The sequence below is a fragment of the Sturnira hondurensis genome, unplaced genomic scaffold, assembly GCF_014824575.4.
Source record: "Sturnira hondurensis isolate 20B ecotype Veracruz unplaced genomic scaffold, ASM1482457v3 Scaffold0015659, whole genome shotgun sequence".
Classification (NCBI taxonomy): domain Eukaryota; kingdom Metazoa; phylum Chordata; class Mammalia; order Chiroptera; family Phyllostomidae; genus Sturnira; species Sturnira hondurensis.
The window spans coordinates 1,717,703-1,734,176 of NW_028088290.1; the positions used below are offsets into that span (position 1 = coordinate 1,717,703).

Sequence of the window (16,474 nt, forward strand, 5' to 3'; positions counted from 1 at the left end):
AATGGGACAACTGTAATAGCATAATCAATAAAATATATTTTTTAAAAAATCATATATCAAGTGGTATTAGTCTAGGAATGCAAAGCTGGTTCAACATTTGCAAATCAATACATGTGATTCACCACATTAAAAAATGAAGGTTAAAACCCTATGGTTTTAATATCAATACATGCAGAAAAAGCATTCCATTTAAACCAGCACCCATTTATGATAAAAATGCTCCGCAAAGGAGGAATAGATGGAACATACCTACATATAATAAAGTCCATATATGGACAAACCCACCACCAGCAGCATCATACTCAACAGGCAAAAACTATAAGCATTCCCCTTAAGATTGGGAACAAGACTGGGACATCGTCTTTCACCTCTCTTGTTCAACGTAGTACTGGAAGTCCTAGCCACAGCAATGAGTCAAGAAGAAGAAATAGAAAGCGTCCGAGTTAGACCAGAAGAAGTAAAATTGCCTTTATTTCCAGATGACGTGGTACCATACACAGAGAACCCCAAAATGTACACCAATAAATACTAGAACTGATATATGAATTGAGCAAAGTAGCAGGGCACAAAATTAGTATCAGATATCAATTGCATTTCTATACACCAATAACAATGTAACAGAGAGGGAAATTAAGAAAAGAGTCCCATTCATAATTGCTACTAAATGAATAAATTACCTAGGGGTAAACCTACCCATGGATGTACAAGACCTGTATTCAGAAAATTATAACACACAAAAGAAGGAAACTGAAAAAGATACAAATAAGTGGAAGCACATATCATGTCCATGGATAGGAAGAATTGACATCATTATAATATCCATGCTACCCAAAGTAATCTATAGATTCAATGCAATTTCTATCAATATTCCAATGACATATTTCACAGAACTAGCCTTAATATTTACAAAATTTATATAAAACCACAGAAGGCCCCAAATACTAACATGATCCTGAGAAAGAATAACAAAGTTGGAGGAATCACACTACCTAATATGAAACTGTACTGTAAGACCATAGTAATCAATACAGCAGGGTACTGGCATAAAAACAGACACACAGATCAATGGAACAGAATAGAGGGCCCAGAAATAAACCAACACCTTTACTGTCCATTAATTTTAACAGAGGAAGGAAGCACATACAATGAGCTAAAGAAAGTTTATTCAATAAATGGTGTTGGGGAAATTGAACAGGTATGTGTAGAAAAATGAAACTAAACCACCTTCTTATACCACACATAAGAATAAATTCAAAATGGATCAAAGACTTAAATGTTAGACCCGAAATCATAAAAGTCACAGAAGAATACATAGGTGACAAAATCTCAGACATTGCTTATAGCAGTATTTTATTAGACATATCTCCACAGGCAAGGGAAATGAAGAAAAAATAAATAAACGGGACTACATCAAACTAAAAAGTTCTTGCACAGCAAAGTAAATCATCAACAAAATAAAAAGACAATGCACAAAATTGAAGAGCATATTTGCCAATATATATGATAAGGAGTTAATATCCAAAATTTATAAAGTTCTTACAAAATTCAACCCCCCCAAAAGCAAAACAACCCAATTAACAAATGGACAAAGGACCTGAATAGATACTTCTCCAGAAAGGATATGCAGATGGCAAATAGACATACGAAAGCATGTTCAAAGTTATTAATCATCAGAGAAATACAAATTAAAACTACAATGAGATACCATCTCACACCTGTCCGAATGGCTATCATAAATAAATCAAAAAACAACAAGTGCTGGTAAGGATGTGGAGAAAGGGGAACACTTTTGCCCTGTTGGTGGGAATGCAGGCTGCTGCACCCACTGTGGAGAGAAGTATGGAGATACCTCAAAAAATTAAAAATGAATCTGCATTTTGACCCAGTGATCCCACTTCTGGGAATATATCCAAAGGAACCCAAAACATTAATTTGCAAGAACATACATACCAGTATGTTCATCACTGAGGTATTTATAATCTCCAAGATACGGAGGCAACCTAAGTGCCTATCAGTAGATGAGTGGATAAAACAACTATCGGACATTTACACAATGGAATATTACTCTGCCATGAAGTAGAAGAAAATTTTACCCCTTGTGACAGTATGAATGGACCTGGAGAATGTTATGCTAAGTGAAATAAGCCAGTCAGAGAATGATACATACCATATGATTCCATATGTGGAATCATATGATTTCATATGTGGAATCTAATGAATAAACTGAACTAACATGGAAAATAGAGTCAGACTCATAGATGGAGAGCAGATGAGAGCTATTGGGGGGAAGGTCAGGGAGTGGAGGGATAGAAGAAACAGGAAAAGGACTCATGGACATGGAAACAATGTGGTGATTGCTCAAGTGATTGTAAGAGTATAAAATTGTAAAAGAAAAAAAATACAATAAAGATCAATTTTTTAAATACATAAATAAAAAGTTATATTTTAAAAGAATTTTAAAAATGGGATTATAAATAATACTCAAGCTTGGGAAAAAACATAAAAGTCAAATATTTTGTGGTATGCAGAATTCTAAAGATACTTCTTTCAAGATTCCCATCCCTTGGTTGTGAAGGGACACTGCAGATGTAACTAAGGTTCTAAACTTAAAATAAGGTTGTCCTGGATTATCCAACTGGGCTAATTTAATCACTTGAGCCATTAAATGCAGAAAAGTTTTTCCAGCTAAAGTCAAAGTGATGAACAGAAGCAAGAAGCAAGACATTGAAGCAGAGGAAGAGATAAGAGAGATGTGAAACATGAGAAGAAATCAATCTGCTACTTCTGGCTTTAAAGACGGTGAAGAGGCAGATAGACAAAAGAATTCAACTAGTCTCCAAAAGCTGAGGACTCCAAACAACAGAAATGGAAATAGGGACCTCAATCTGCTTGCTGCTCAATTCTGTAAGGAACCTGATCAAGTTTGGAAATGGTTTCTTCCCTGAGTCTCCCAATAAGAGTCTGGATGGCCAACACCTTGGAGGACTTAGAGCAAAGAAACCAGGGGAGCCCACCAGACTTCTCACATACAGAACTGCAAGATATGGATACTGTTTTAAGCTAATTTGTGACAATTTATTACAGATGCAATAGAAAATGAATACACATTTCTTTATGTCCTTTCTTTCCCCCTATATGCAAACTCTGCAAGGTGGATTGAGCAGCTATGGATTCAAGGTGCACGGGATTGGGATGGGTTGCTAGCATGAATAAGAGAAGTAGAAGGTTGTAAAGATAGGAAACAACAAGGCTCACAAAAACTTTTTGGTGAAGAATTTCTAAGAAGTTCTGATTCCGTAGCTACTGTAGCACCTTCCATGAATATGTCTTGTAATACTCCAGTACACAGCATTTCTTGCTCAGAACAGCCAATATAGAAAGTCAAATATATCAGAATTATAAAAGTCAGAATATTTTCATCTGGTAACTATTTTCAAAAAGTACTCTAGCAGATTTTGCTAGTTCATAAGGGCGGATTTGTATATTAAAGTGGCATGACTGAAAGTTTTGACGATTATTTTACTAACTTCAATCTGCAAATCAAAACTGCTTTCATTAACACATTTCTAAGTAGCTACAATTTACAGATTATAAAAAGGATTGCTAAAACTTAATAAAAATCTTTCTGTATGAATGACATGCAAGAAATTACATTTAAAATCAAATCTCTAAAATTTTATTAAAAAGAAATAGTGCTTGTCATTCTCCAGCAATTTGAAGTTTTAAAACTTCTTCACACAGTAAAAACTCCAATTTTACATAAAACTGTATTAATAAAATTACTTGACCAAATAAATTCATCTAGCCATATACCAGTATCGTATATATCTTTTGCTTAGAAATAGGTAGAATATGGTTTTAGAAATACATTAAACTTTCAAAGCGTTTGAATATGTGATTATCATGAGGTTTTTACTTAATGCTATTAAACCATAAATGTCATTTAACCTGAAAGTTAAATAGTACCATAACAGAATTACTCCAAAGAGATAGCAGACGTTCAAACTACAAAGTCAGTGAAATAGGTCATGTGCAATGTGCAACAAAAGAATACATTTAAAGACTAAGTGGTTGAAAAAATTAACTCTTTAAAAACTCTATGAAAATTGCTTTATTTAACTTAAACGTGCATCTAGTTACATAAGCAGACAAGAAATACACAGATATGCCAGAAGTACACCAGATAGTGTTTTTATGCAGGGAATTAAAACAGGCTGGCACTGTTTTAAACAGTACCAATGTATTAAAACAATACATTGGTACTGACTAGCCATCCATGAAAAAAAGAAGAACTGAGCAAACAGTGCAAAGGTCCTAAGGCTGTTTTGCCCACTAATGCAGCACACAGGGCAAGCAAGAGGGTTACAGAAGGAGGTCAGAGAAGTAAGCAGAGGCCAGATTTATGGGGCTTTTAAAACTTATATAAGAAGTATAATTTTACTCTAAGCATTTTCAGATGATTTTGAAGATTTCATGCAGAAAACAAGGGTGATTTGGTTTAAGATTTTAAAAGACTGCACAGCTTTTTAGAGAGTACAGATGGTGGAAGAAACAAAGTAGGGAGACAAATTAGGAAGGTAGTCATTGATTCAACAAACATTTATGGTGCCTCTATAGTCTTTCCAAAAGCTGTGTAAGGCACTGGGGCATAACTGTGAACAAAACAAAGTCTGTTCCCTCATGTGGCTTATGCTCTAGTTAGGGGACAATTAATAAACAAATTAGTAACAATGTGACAGACAATGATAACTATCACAGAGAAAATAAATAGGGTAAAGTAGGATACAGAGAGCTGAGGAAAGAGTATGTTATTTTTATATAATGTGTTCAGGGAAATCTTCACTAAAAAATGACATTTGAGCAGAGAAGTGATAGAGATAACTGGGTGTAGAATTCTCTTGGAAGAAGGAATAGCAAATGCTAAAATCTTGAGATTGCAGAAATATTACTGAAGCGCTAGAAGAATAGGAAAAAGGTGATTGTGGTTAGAATAAGATTTAGCAAAAGTGAGAGCAGTAGGAGATTAGATCTGAGGGGAAACAAAAAACCAGGAGAGGTAAAACCCTGCAACACTGTAAGGACTCAGAAAGATGAGACCCCATCAGAAGAGTCCGAACAGAGTGATGTGATCTAACACATTACAAAAGGCATCTGGCTACTGTATTGAGAATAGCAAGCGGGGAAGAAAAGAGGCCTGAATGGCAATAATCTTGCTCATTTGATAGTGGCTCAAAGCAAGTGGTAGATGGTAGTGAAGGTGTGAGAAGTAATGGGATTCTGAATTTATTCTGAAGATAAAGCCAAAGCTATGGAGTAACTGAAGTGAGAGACGATAGTCATTTGCATTAGAGTTATGGTAATGACAAAAAGTTAATGAACTCTGAGTAAATTTTAGAGTTGGAATTAAAAGTTGGTAGATTGTATATCTGAAGTAAAGAAAGAGACTCCGAATCAGGTTACTCAGCTGGGTAGTCTGTCTTCCTGAAACAATTCTCAGTGCTTCCTGAGCAATGCGGTGGGTTCAACCCTGGTCAGAGCACATACAAGAAAGAACCAAAGAATGCACAAAAAAGTGGAACAACAAATTAATGTTTCTCTCACTCTCCTTCTCCTTTTCTCTAAAATTAATAAATAATTTTTAAAAATTAAAGTAAGGAAAGGGAGTAGGATTACTTTTAGCTTTTTGGTTTGAGCACCTGTGTCGATACTTGAAGAAAATCACGAGTGCTGTACTGGTCGTGTTAAACTTGTAATGGGACATTCACATGAAAACATCAAATGAGCATTCAAATACCTCAGTCTATAGAATTCTAGAACGATGCCTGGGCTGGAAATAACAGTTAAAAGAATCAGTGATTTTATTAAATAAAAGCCAAGGACTAGCTGAGGTCACCTAGAGAGAAAAAATACAGTAATGCAAGAAGGAAAAACAGCATAAGATTGCAGTGAAAGACTATTCCTGCATTTAGAGGACACACAGAGAAGCAGTCAGTAAAGGAAAGTGAAAAGGAATCCTAAAACTGTTGAGGCATGAAAGAAGAAATATAATACCCAAGACGAAATTAGAGTTGGGTAAATGGGTTACTGTATTCTCTGATTATGGACACGCTTTCAACACATTTTCCTGCAGAAGGAAAAAAAGAACTAGGATGACAGCTACAAAGGGAAATGGAGCCATGGGAGGCATTTTTAAGACAGACGGTACTAAAATGTTTCTATGCTGACAGAAATCATCCAGTAAAGGATGTGAAATTGATAATGCAGAAGAGGATAATGGCAAGAATAGGAAAAAAAAACCACAACAAACAGCAAATGGGTTGGCCTTTAGTTGGAACATGAACATTCATTCACAGTAATAGAAGGGAAAGCAGAATGAGTATTAGTAACAAAGAAGGGCATAGGCAGATTTGCTGGTAAGAAATAATTTCTTTCTTATCATTTTTATTTTCTCAAAAGTGCTAATAAAAGGCTATTTCGATCAGCTAATGTAAGTGGTAAACACTGGAATAGTTGATTTTCATATACATATATATACATATATAATATACCTACTCATATACAGTTATTACTCAACATATGTTTATATTTGGCAAAATATTACATTATTGAGTTACAAGATAAGTATGCTTATAAGCATTTTTAACTTGAACACTAATATCTTTATTTAACTGCTTCATTCTTCATATTCGAATGTTAGATATTTTATAGCTCTTAAAGGAATCAGATTCTCAGAATACATTTTACAAATTACAGGTTTAACTATCAAAATACTTAAATATGAAAATTAGTTAAGACAGATTATATGTAAGCTGATTATAATGGATATCTATTGTTTAGTACCAGCAGTTCTTCTCCCATTTCTGGTAACAACCCCCACCATGACTCCTTCTGGGGAACTTGCTATTCCAAATGTTTCTGCTAGGATTAGTGGCAGAGGTACCTACCCCAGAATTTTTTATGATGAAGTTGGCAGGGAAAGTTCTCTTTAATCACAAGCTTTAAAATGTATCCTAGGCAATCCCCCAGAATATATTTAAACCCTGAGGCTAAAGTCAAAGAAAAGGGAGGAATTCAATAAAAATCTAGAAGAAACAGAGAGATAAAGACACAAAGAAAAGGGGAGAAAAATCCAGCATTACCACTTCCTTTCTCAGTACTGGTTATGCTTTTTCCCTTTGTTCATTTAAGTGAGTTTGAGATGATATCTGTCACCTGCAGCCAAGAGTTAAGTGGAAATATGTTCTGCCCAATATAAATAAAAATTATCTAGTGATAAACATTCTGTCAGAAATGAAAGAAACAGGGACAATCCTTCTCCCTGTTTAAGGGAAGAAAAACAGAGTAGGCAGATGCACTTCCATATATGTATCACCAACCAACTGAGTGACCAGTCTAAAGGGAATCTCAAAATTATGTGTATGTGTGTGTGCATATGCATGTTCTGGTGGAAGGTGTAGCAGAAGACAGCCATCATGCGAAAAGTTAGATTGGTAGGTCTCACAAGTTGAATTATGTTTCCCATAGAAAGAAGTGTTGAAGTCCTAAACCCAATACCTCCGATTGTGGAATGTGACCTTACATGGAAATAGGGTCATTACATATATAATCAGTTAACTTCAGATGAGGCTATGCTGGAGTAGAGTGGGTTCCTTAATCTGACTGGTGACCTTATAAGAAGGAAGCCATGTGAAAATGGAGACATACGGAGAAAATGTCATGTGACTACAAAGGCAGAGATTTGAGTCAAGCATCTGCAGGACAAGGAAGACCAAAGATTGCCAGCAAACTACCAGAATCTAAATAGAAGCAAGGAAGAATTCTACACATTTCAGAAGGTACATGGCTTTGGCAACAGCTAAATTTTGATCACCTTGGCTTCAGAACAATAAAATAATAAATTTCTGTTGCTTGAAGCCACCCAGTTTGGGGAATTTAGGAAATTAATACAGCACATTGGAGTAGGGATGGATTTGTGTATGGAGTAACTAAGGTTTAACAAGACTTTTATATTAATGTGCACCAAAAATATCCCTCTAAACTGATAATAAATTTGACTCCTTCAGTATTTAATAAGAACAAAGGCTTTGGAGCTGTGTTTGAATTCTGTCACTTAGCTGTGCGTGCAGTCTTGAGCCCGATCTTGAAATGGATAGACAAAGAGCCCTTCCCTGGGTTGTGTGTGAGGATTAAAAGTTGATACGTGTAGAGCATTTAGGCTAATACCTGGCATAAAGTAAGAGCTCTTTAAGTTTTAGCTGTGATTATTATCATTATGCACATTCGAGTTTAAAGGAAAGAATGTGTCCACTAGAGTAAAACTAACCATCTAAAGATAAGAGACAATGTCTTAAAGTAATATCCTGATCTAACCAACTAGAACAGCTTTATAAACTAACAAAAAAGGATTATTCAATACTGCAAAGTTTTCCAATGATAAGTCTAGAAGGCCCAGTATATCTTTTCAATTTCATAAAATCCTGTGCTAAACATATTTATATAATAAAATCTAATTTAGAGAAACATACACAAACTGATGTTAAGTTTATGAATTGGAAAATATGTAAGTTACAATTAATAAAAAGTTTCTCTATAAAATTTCATAAACATACATATGGAAAAATTAAATAGAAATGAAGAATTTCTAGAAAAATTATCAGCACACTATTTTAATTATGCCACTTTTCTTTTCCAACATATTTCTAAAACCTCCTGAAGTTCAGAATAATAAAAATCCATTATTCTTTGATGACTCTGTGCTTCAACTAAAATACTTTTCACAATCTTTCCTTAACATAGTTTTTTCAATTGTTCTTGTATAAATGGAAAAATGGTATAGTTTATTATTTCCAAATGATTGTCCATTGTTAATCCTTCAGGTGAGCCTATATGAAAGACTTAAAAATGTATTATTGCACAGTTTGTTTATAATCTTGAAGACACATAAATGTTCACTTTTTATTTTATACACAGCAAAAATTACTCATTTTTTTAAAGTAATGAACCTATGACAGCAATGGTTCTTTTTTTAAAATATTTTATTTATTTATCTTTACAGGGGAAGGGAAGGAGAGAGGAAGGAAAGAAACATCAATGTATGGTTGCTTCTCGTGCATCCCCTGCACAGAACTGGCCCCTGCCAGAAACTGGCCTGCAACCCAAGCATGTGCCCTGACTGGGAATTGAACCGTGATAGTCTGGTTCGCAGGCCGGCGCTCAATCCACTGAGCTACACCAGCCAGGGCAAAAATAACTCATTTTGAAGGCTTCTTTTCCTAAGACTATGGTAGCTGTATAATTTGCTTTAATTTTCTAAACCAAACATTCAATTTCCGGCTTTGAAATCCTCATCGTGGACGAATGTTTAAATGTCTAAAGTACTTTCATAAGAAAATTATTTTTAAAACTTCAAACACCTTAACTAAACATAGGATGTCAATTATGTATTAAGCTAAATACATTAAATAGGGTCATATTCAACCCTGACAAGTGTAGCTCAGTTGGTTGGGCATCATCCCACAGAGCAAAAGATAGCCAGTTTGATTCCTGATCAGAGCACCTGCCAAGGTTACCAGTTCAGAACCCAGTAGGGTTGTGTATGAGAAGTACCCAATCAATTTTCCTCTTCTCTTTTTCCCTCCTTTCCCTTCTCTCTCTAAAAATAAATAATTTTTAAAAAATGAGGTCATATCTAACACAAAAATCATTTTTTAAACCAGGTGGAAATTGTAAAATAAACAGAAGAAAAAAATACCTGTACTCTTCTAAGGTCAGAAGCAAATAACATGTAGATTAGAAACAAATAATTCAGATCAGTGATCTAGTTTTAGAAAAGTATTGCACTTACCCAGAGTTTTACATGCAAAGAGAGCCATGGCACTCTGCAGTCTGTCTGGTCTGAGAGCCTGCACCACAAGGACCTTAAAATAAAAGTTCAGGATGTTTTTAAATAATAAAGTTCCACAACACTTTTTAAACTAAATAATAGTTAATGATAATTAAATAAATGTTTACTAAAATGTGTGAATACTTATCACTGTTACACAATCAATATTTACTATGCCTCAAAGTGTCACAAAAGCATGTACAAAGACACATCTTCACAGGCAAAATTTACTAACGTCCATTTATTTCCTCAAACCTATCATCAAAAGTAAATAATCAGCTCGTGCAGGGATAGCTACTCCTTCAGGATCTAACGATACGGGGCCAGATGCCAGGGGAAACAGGGTATGCAGGTGAGGTATTTCTGATGACCATAGAACAGAGGGCCAGATATCTTTCCTAACATTTTCAAATTGCTGTTTTTATGTTGAGTCATGTATACATTTTCAAATACACTTTTTCTTTTTTTTTCTTTTTGTTTTTTAAACATACTTGGTAAAACAGAATTTACCAAGGAGATATACAGGGAACAGAACTACTTCCAGGGCATGAAAGGGGCACTCCTAGAGTATTATCTCCTACAGAGCTTTGGAACTCTAAGCCTTTTTCCTCCCCAAAAGACTGAGTAGAGCCCATTGGTAGGTTTCGTCATTCTATTTTGATGCAGAGTGAAAAAAATTCCCATTTCTCATCATGAGATATATTCCTTAGACAGAAGCCTGCAAAACAAGTGAAAAACCTAAATGTCTTTCTGTAAGACATTTTCTCTATTGCAAAATCACCCTTGAGTCCGAGTCAGAGGGAGTAAGAAAAGCTACAGTGGGAAACAGCCTACCCAGGAAATTTACCAGTGATTTTACTCTCCGGATAAGATGGCCAAGGTAGAAAGTCCTTCCCTACATATGCCACAGTAAGGTTATATGACACCCAAAGGCAGAGCTTTCATTTAAATGGCTTCTGAATAACAAGAGTAGCATTTAAATACTTTTACGCATTTAGATAACTTACTTGCTGAAATAAGGAAACTTTCTTTGCAAGAATAGATGGAAACTCTTGCTCACACATTGAATGATGATAATAAGTACGCCACAGAGCTACATCTTCAAAGCAGAGGGTCTGATAAAGACTGGGGAGAGCAATCTTAAAAATAAAAGCAACCACATATTGTGAGCTAAAGTCAATATAAGTATATATGTGTAAATATGTATATGTAGTATTAAATATATATGTGTAGTATTATATATGTAGAAAAATGGAAACCAATTATTGATAGCTATTTATTACTTACTTCTATCTTTGCTTATCAAATCATTTATAGGTCAGAAATAATACGGCAGACTTATTTAATCCTTTATTAAATTATAGAAAAAATTTCCCAAATAGTACTAAATCAAAAGTTGTAAGTTAACAAAACCTTTTCTCTAGTAAAAACATTTGTACCTATCTATCCCCACCTTGTGGAGAAAAGAATGTTTTCATTAAAAAACCAGTACAACTTTTGTTAAACTTTTTTTTTAACAAGTGCAAATGTTTTTAACTGTGATGTACTTGACACATACAAGCGCCAATTTTCAACATTGCCATATTGAAGATCACAGATTGTAAAAATATGTCAAATTTTATATCAACATGAAATCTTCAACAGGGCAAGTTTTTCTAAACCATATTCATTTCTGCCACTATTTGTTAACATTTCACTTCCTTTGCCCCTAATGCTCTAATGTTCCACCCATAAATTTCTACTCAGCATTCAATATTCACCATAAACAATTTCATCTCTCTGATGTTTTTCTCAACCTATTCATTTCCTCTACCTCAAACAGCACTCTCTTTTTCAAACTTTTTTCAACAGTGATCTACAAGATTGGAAATGTAAATATGTACAAATGGAGAATTTTTTGAAAACGGTGAATTTGGGAAATCAATAAAGAGTATATAGTATTAAAACTTCACATAATATAAATCAAGTATTTAAGAATGTTTTATCCAAACATCTATATTCATCTCTAAATACTCTATTACATTGCCTAAATACCATGCAGTAACCTAACAAAATTATACTTATACAGCAGGAAATTAACAACATATATTTCAATTGAATTATTTTCAATAAATAATCTAAGCCTAGTATGAAAGCACCTGATGCTTGTCTATTAATTTTAGTTGGCAATTACTGTATAAGGCCCCAATGCCATTTAATTTGCGTGTGCTACATAGATAAGCATCATGTACGTGGCTAGAAATGGGAGACAGGCTACAAGAAGTTAAGGGCTCTCTGGCTGCATGTTAGCCACTGGGTCAGATCACCAGGGGTAGAGCCCTAGTATGGCATCAACCACACCACGAGGTAACTACTTGTTGTTCTCTATTGTAAGTTTATTCAATGCAGAGTCTATTTATATTATTAAATGCCTGTGTTTGTCATTCCACTAGCACTACACTGAATGGCAGTAGGTACCAAATAAATGATTAATGAAGTAAACAATGATATGGTGCAGAATCCACTTATTTTATTCAACAAACATTAATGAAATGAGGCAATAAAAATAGTGGTAAGAAGCTCAGATTTTGCAGCAAAAGGCCTCATTTCAAATCTTGAATCTACTTTCTAAATGGCCATAAGCAAGTGACCATATCATTCTGCACCTTAGTTTCCTCATCTGTTAAATGAGGACAATTACAGTAGCTACCTCATAATCTTACTGAATATATTTAATGAGATAATTCATTTTCAAATTCTGCTTTATGCCTTGAACACAGTCACTAATAAATGCTAGCCATTCTTATTGTTTTTGCTATGCACTACTGTACTATTATAATATGGCAGTTGTGAAGAAAGAGAATCAGGGGAAGGTAAACAAGAATGAAAACATATGTATAGATTTTTTTATTCTCATCTGAGGACATTTCTTCATTTCTTTTTAGAGAGAAAGGAAGGGAGAGAAACATCTATGTGAGAGAGAAACAATGATCAGTTGCCACCAGGGACTGTATGCACCTGAACAAGGATCCAGCCCATAACCTAAGTATTTGCCCTGACTGGGAATCAAACCCATACCCTTTGGGTTACAGGACACACTCCAAGCAACTGAGCCACACTGGCTAGAGCAATCTGTATAGATTTTGAGAGAAGAGTATTTGCCTTTTATTCTCCACAAAATCAACACCTGGGCCTGAGTAAAGAACACAGAACTATTGGAAGTTAGGCTTCTGAACTGCCTTTTCTTCTTCATGCTACCATCCTCACCAGCCAAATAACACTGAGGAGCAGGGAGGGCAAGAAAGAAAGAGATGGAAAGGGAAGGAGAGAGAGGGGTTAAGAAAACACTCTATCTGGAAAACCAAAATATTAAAGGCATGGAGTTGGTGTCAGAATACCTGATTTAAAATCATAGTTCCAACACTTCCCAGCTATTCGATCTTGGGTCAATTATTTAACCTCTACAGCTCAGTTACTGCCTTCCTAAAAGAGGCATAACTATGGCAAACAGGCATAACTATGACCTCATCATTAGGTTATTGTGATGGTAAAATAAGGTCATGCATCTAAGCTACTTAACATGATGCTTAACATATAGTAGGTCCTCAACAATATGTATGAAATTTAAAAAAACTTAGATTCATTCGCTTAACAACTCACTACTGCTGCTGACTCTCCTTTCTCATCTGTAGGCAGAGTTAGTAACATCTCTCTCTTAGACTTTTTGTGATAGTTAAATGAGATAATTCATTTGAAAATGTTTTGTAAACTGAAATGATACAACAGTAATGCAACAACACAACTGAAATGATAATACAACAGTATACCATAAAACTTGTGAATGTAAAGCTGCCTTTCCTAAATGTTTTGCATTTCTTTACTTGTAACGTTTACTTAAACTGTTATCTCTTTATCAAGTGTAACCTCTCAGCATATCAACTGTTCAAACAACAATTATCTGTACCCTGTTAATTATTATTAATTTTGCCATTAGGAGTACACGAGCTGGTTCAAAAATACTGCCCAATAATCCAGAAATCCCTTCAAATTCATTTTTTTCACTTTGTGTATTCTATCATAATTGTTTAAAAATTTTTTCCTACACTAGGTGATATACACCTAAAAGCAGGAACTTTAATATATCTGTACTCTCCATCCTCAAAGAGCATGTTATAAATACTTGATAAATATTTGAACCCTGTGGAATACATGAACAACACAAAATTTACCTTATCCATGTATTATTAGTTTGTCTACTCATACTCTTAATGTATCCAACCGAAAAGTATTTAACAAAATTTAACCATGCTAAATTTAACATACTGAATAAACAAAAGAGTAAATCTTGGGAACCTCTCTGCCTGGTTTCAGAAGTTGTAACTGCCCCACATGGCTAAGGCTAAGTGAGTGACCTCTAGACTGTGAGCCACTAAGGAGACAAGCTTGTCTCTGGTAGCAAATGCTGCCTCTGCTTCACCCTCCTGCCCCCAGTGCATGGTTGGTTGGTCAAAGACGGGTAAGACTCCTCAGAGGTGGGGCAACCTAAGCCAGACACAATCACTTAGGATGCCATCATGGAAGGACTCAGGGGGCTGCAACCCTTGCCCCCTGGCTATTCTGATATAGTTCAAGTCTCCACATCCTCTGGGAGAAGCGCTTCCTGGCTCTAATCCACTTAAGCCTGAAAACCTGATGGGGAGGCAGTGCAGCCCTTTGCCGGCTACAGCAGGATCCAGGGTGATTGGGCATGAGAAAGAGTTCCTAAAAGTCCTGTTAAACCTGCTTTGCTAAGAGTGCTTTCATTCATATATTACAGGTCCGAGCAGGAAATGAGTATGTCTCCCAAAGTTTCTGCAACCCCCTTTCCTAACAGATACTGACTCAGACTAAGCCCTCAGATTTCTTTGAAATGCTATCTACTGTTTGATCCTTACCACCTGTACTCCGGTGTATTACAACCCAATAAAAGCCTGGAGGAAGGGGCTCCTGGCCTTTCTCCTCTGAGAGATTGGCCACCTCTCCTCCCCAAGCAGATCATGTCTTGGTAGTGTTACTTTCATCCATGGCAGACTGGGGGACTTGCGGGCAAAGTGGCCCCCACGAGTAAATGAATTGGGTTTTGCACTAAATGTTAGGCAAATAAAGTTTAAGAAGGCCAAGATTCTAGGAGAAAGGGCAGACATGACAAATCATTTTGTATCAGTGTGGAAGGTGCTATAAGAATGTCCAAGATGGAACAGAATGGAGTAATCAGGCTAAAGCTATACAGGAAGTAATGCTTCAAGTAAATCCTAAAAAAAAAATGACATTTGACAGTAAAAATAGTCAAAGGGCATTCTAGGTAGCGAGAATAATGTAAACAGCAATTACAGAAACATTGAGGAAATGGACTGGAAGCAAAACTGAAGAGGCAGTTAAGGAAAAGGTCATGAATCATATGTTATCCAAAAAAAACAGTGGACTTCATCCTATGAGTGTTAAGAAACCATGAAAAGGTTTTAAATAGGGCACTAACCACACCTCAACTAAACTTTAAAACATAACAGATAGAATAAAACGGAGAGGTTTGAGTTTAGAAGCAGAGCACTTGCTAAATTCAATTGAATAATGACAGCTAAAAGTAAGAGTGACTGCAAGTCTAGACAAAGACTAAGGATGAGAGATATTTAAAAGATGAACAGAAGTACAAGAGTGTGAAATTTGAGAAATTCTTTTCTTTAAATACTTGGAATTTTTATTGTTGTTTGAGTACAGTTTTCTGCCTTTCCCCCCTACCCCTACCCCCTACACTGAGAAATTATTTTCAACATAAGTATTATACTGCATCTTATTTCCAATCCTGAATTACTGTATATTTAAGGCTTCCACCAGCATATTAGAGGATCTTTATTTACTTATCTTTATATTCTCTATGCACAGAACACTGTGTAATATTGAGACTCATGATGATATATTGAATAAAAATATAACTAATTAATAATTAATAAAAGGACTAATCAGAATTATTTGATATCCTTTTAACCAGAGATTTTAAGTCATACTCACAGAAATATCAATACCCGGTATGAATAATATCAAATAAAAATATAAACATAACTTAAACACAGAAAAAAAATTTAAATCTCTCTCATACTGAAAAAGAAGTACCTTTAATGTGGCCACTGCCCAGCTTCTTTCCTGATCTATCCAAGATGGAAGTTGATCACGGATTCTTTGTTGAGAGTCCTTTAATAAGAGCAATTATTTTCCTTAGTATATTAGGTAAAATTCAATAAAAATTTCAACTATTGACTAGCTACTTTTATAAACAAAATGTTTAAAAAGTTCATTCTGTGTATTATTTCTTTACTTTGTATATATTACTAAAGTCAGTATTGAGAAAATGCTTCAATGAATGGCAGTTTTGCGGTTTATTTTATACATTAAAATCACTGGAGGAGGCATGAAAAGGGTTATGAAATCTATTGGTGGTAGATTAGAGAGGCAGGAGAAGCAAAGGAGGGAAATCTCTGGGACTGGATAAAGAGTAAAACGGAGAGGCACATACTCAGTTTACATGGGTGTGCACAGGATGGCTAACAACAAACATTTACAGCACATAAAGAGGGGTTC

The 16,474-nt window shown here is 35.1% G+C and overlaps 1 protein-coding gene across 2 annotated transcripts in view; it reads right to left on the reverse strand.

The window, feature by feature from the left end:
• DYNC2H1 (dynein cytoplasmic 2 heavy chain 1) overlaps positions 1–16,474 on the reverse strand; it is a 346,577-nt gene that overhangs the window by 137,673 nt on the left and 192,430 nt on the right. For both annotated transcript variants that reach the window (XM_037065338.1, XM_037065337.1), the window contains 3 exons: positions 16,010–16,087; positions 10,891–11,022; positions 9,845–9,917 (listed from right to left, as the gene is read on the reverse strand). In XM_037065338.1, coding sequence (XP_036921233.1) covers positions 9,845–9,917; positions 10,891–11,022; positions 16,010–16,087 — 283 coding nt within the window. The remainder of the gene's footprint in view (positions 1–9,844; positions 9,918–10,890; positions 11,023–16,009; positions 16,088–16,474) is intronic.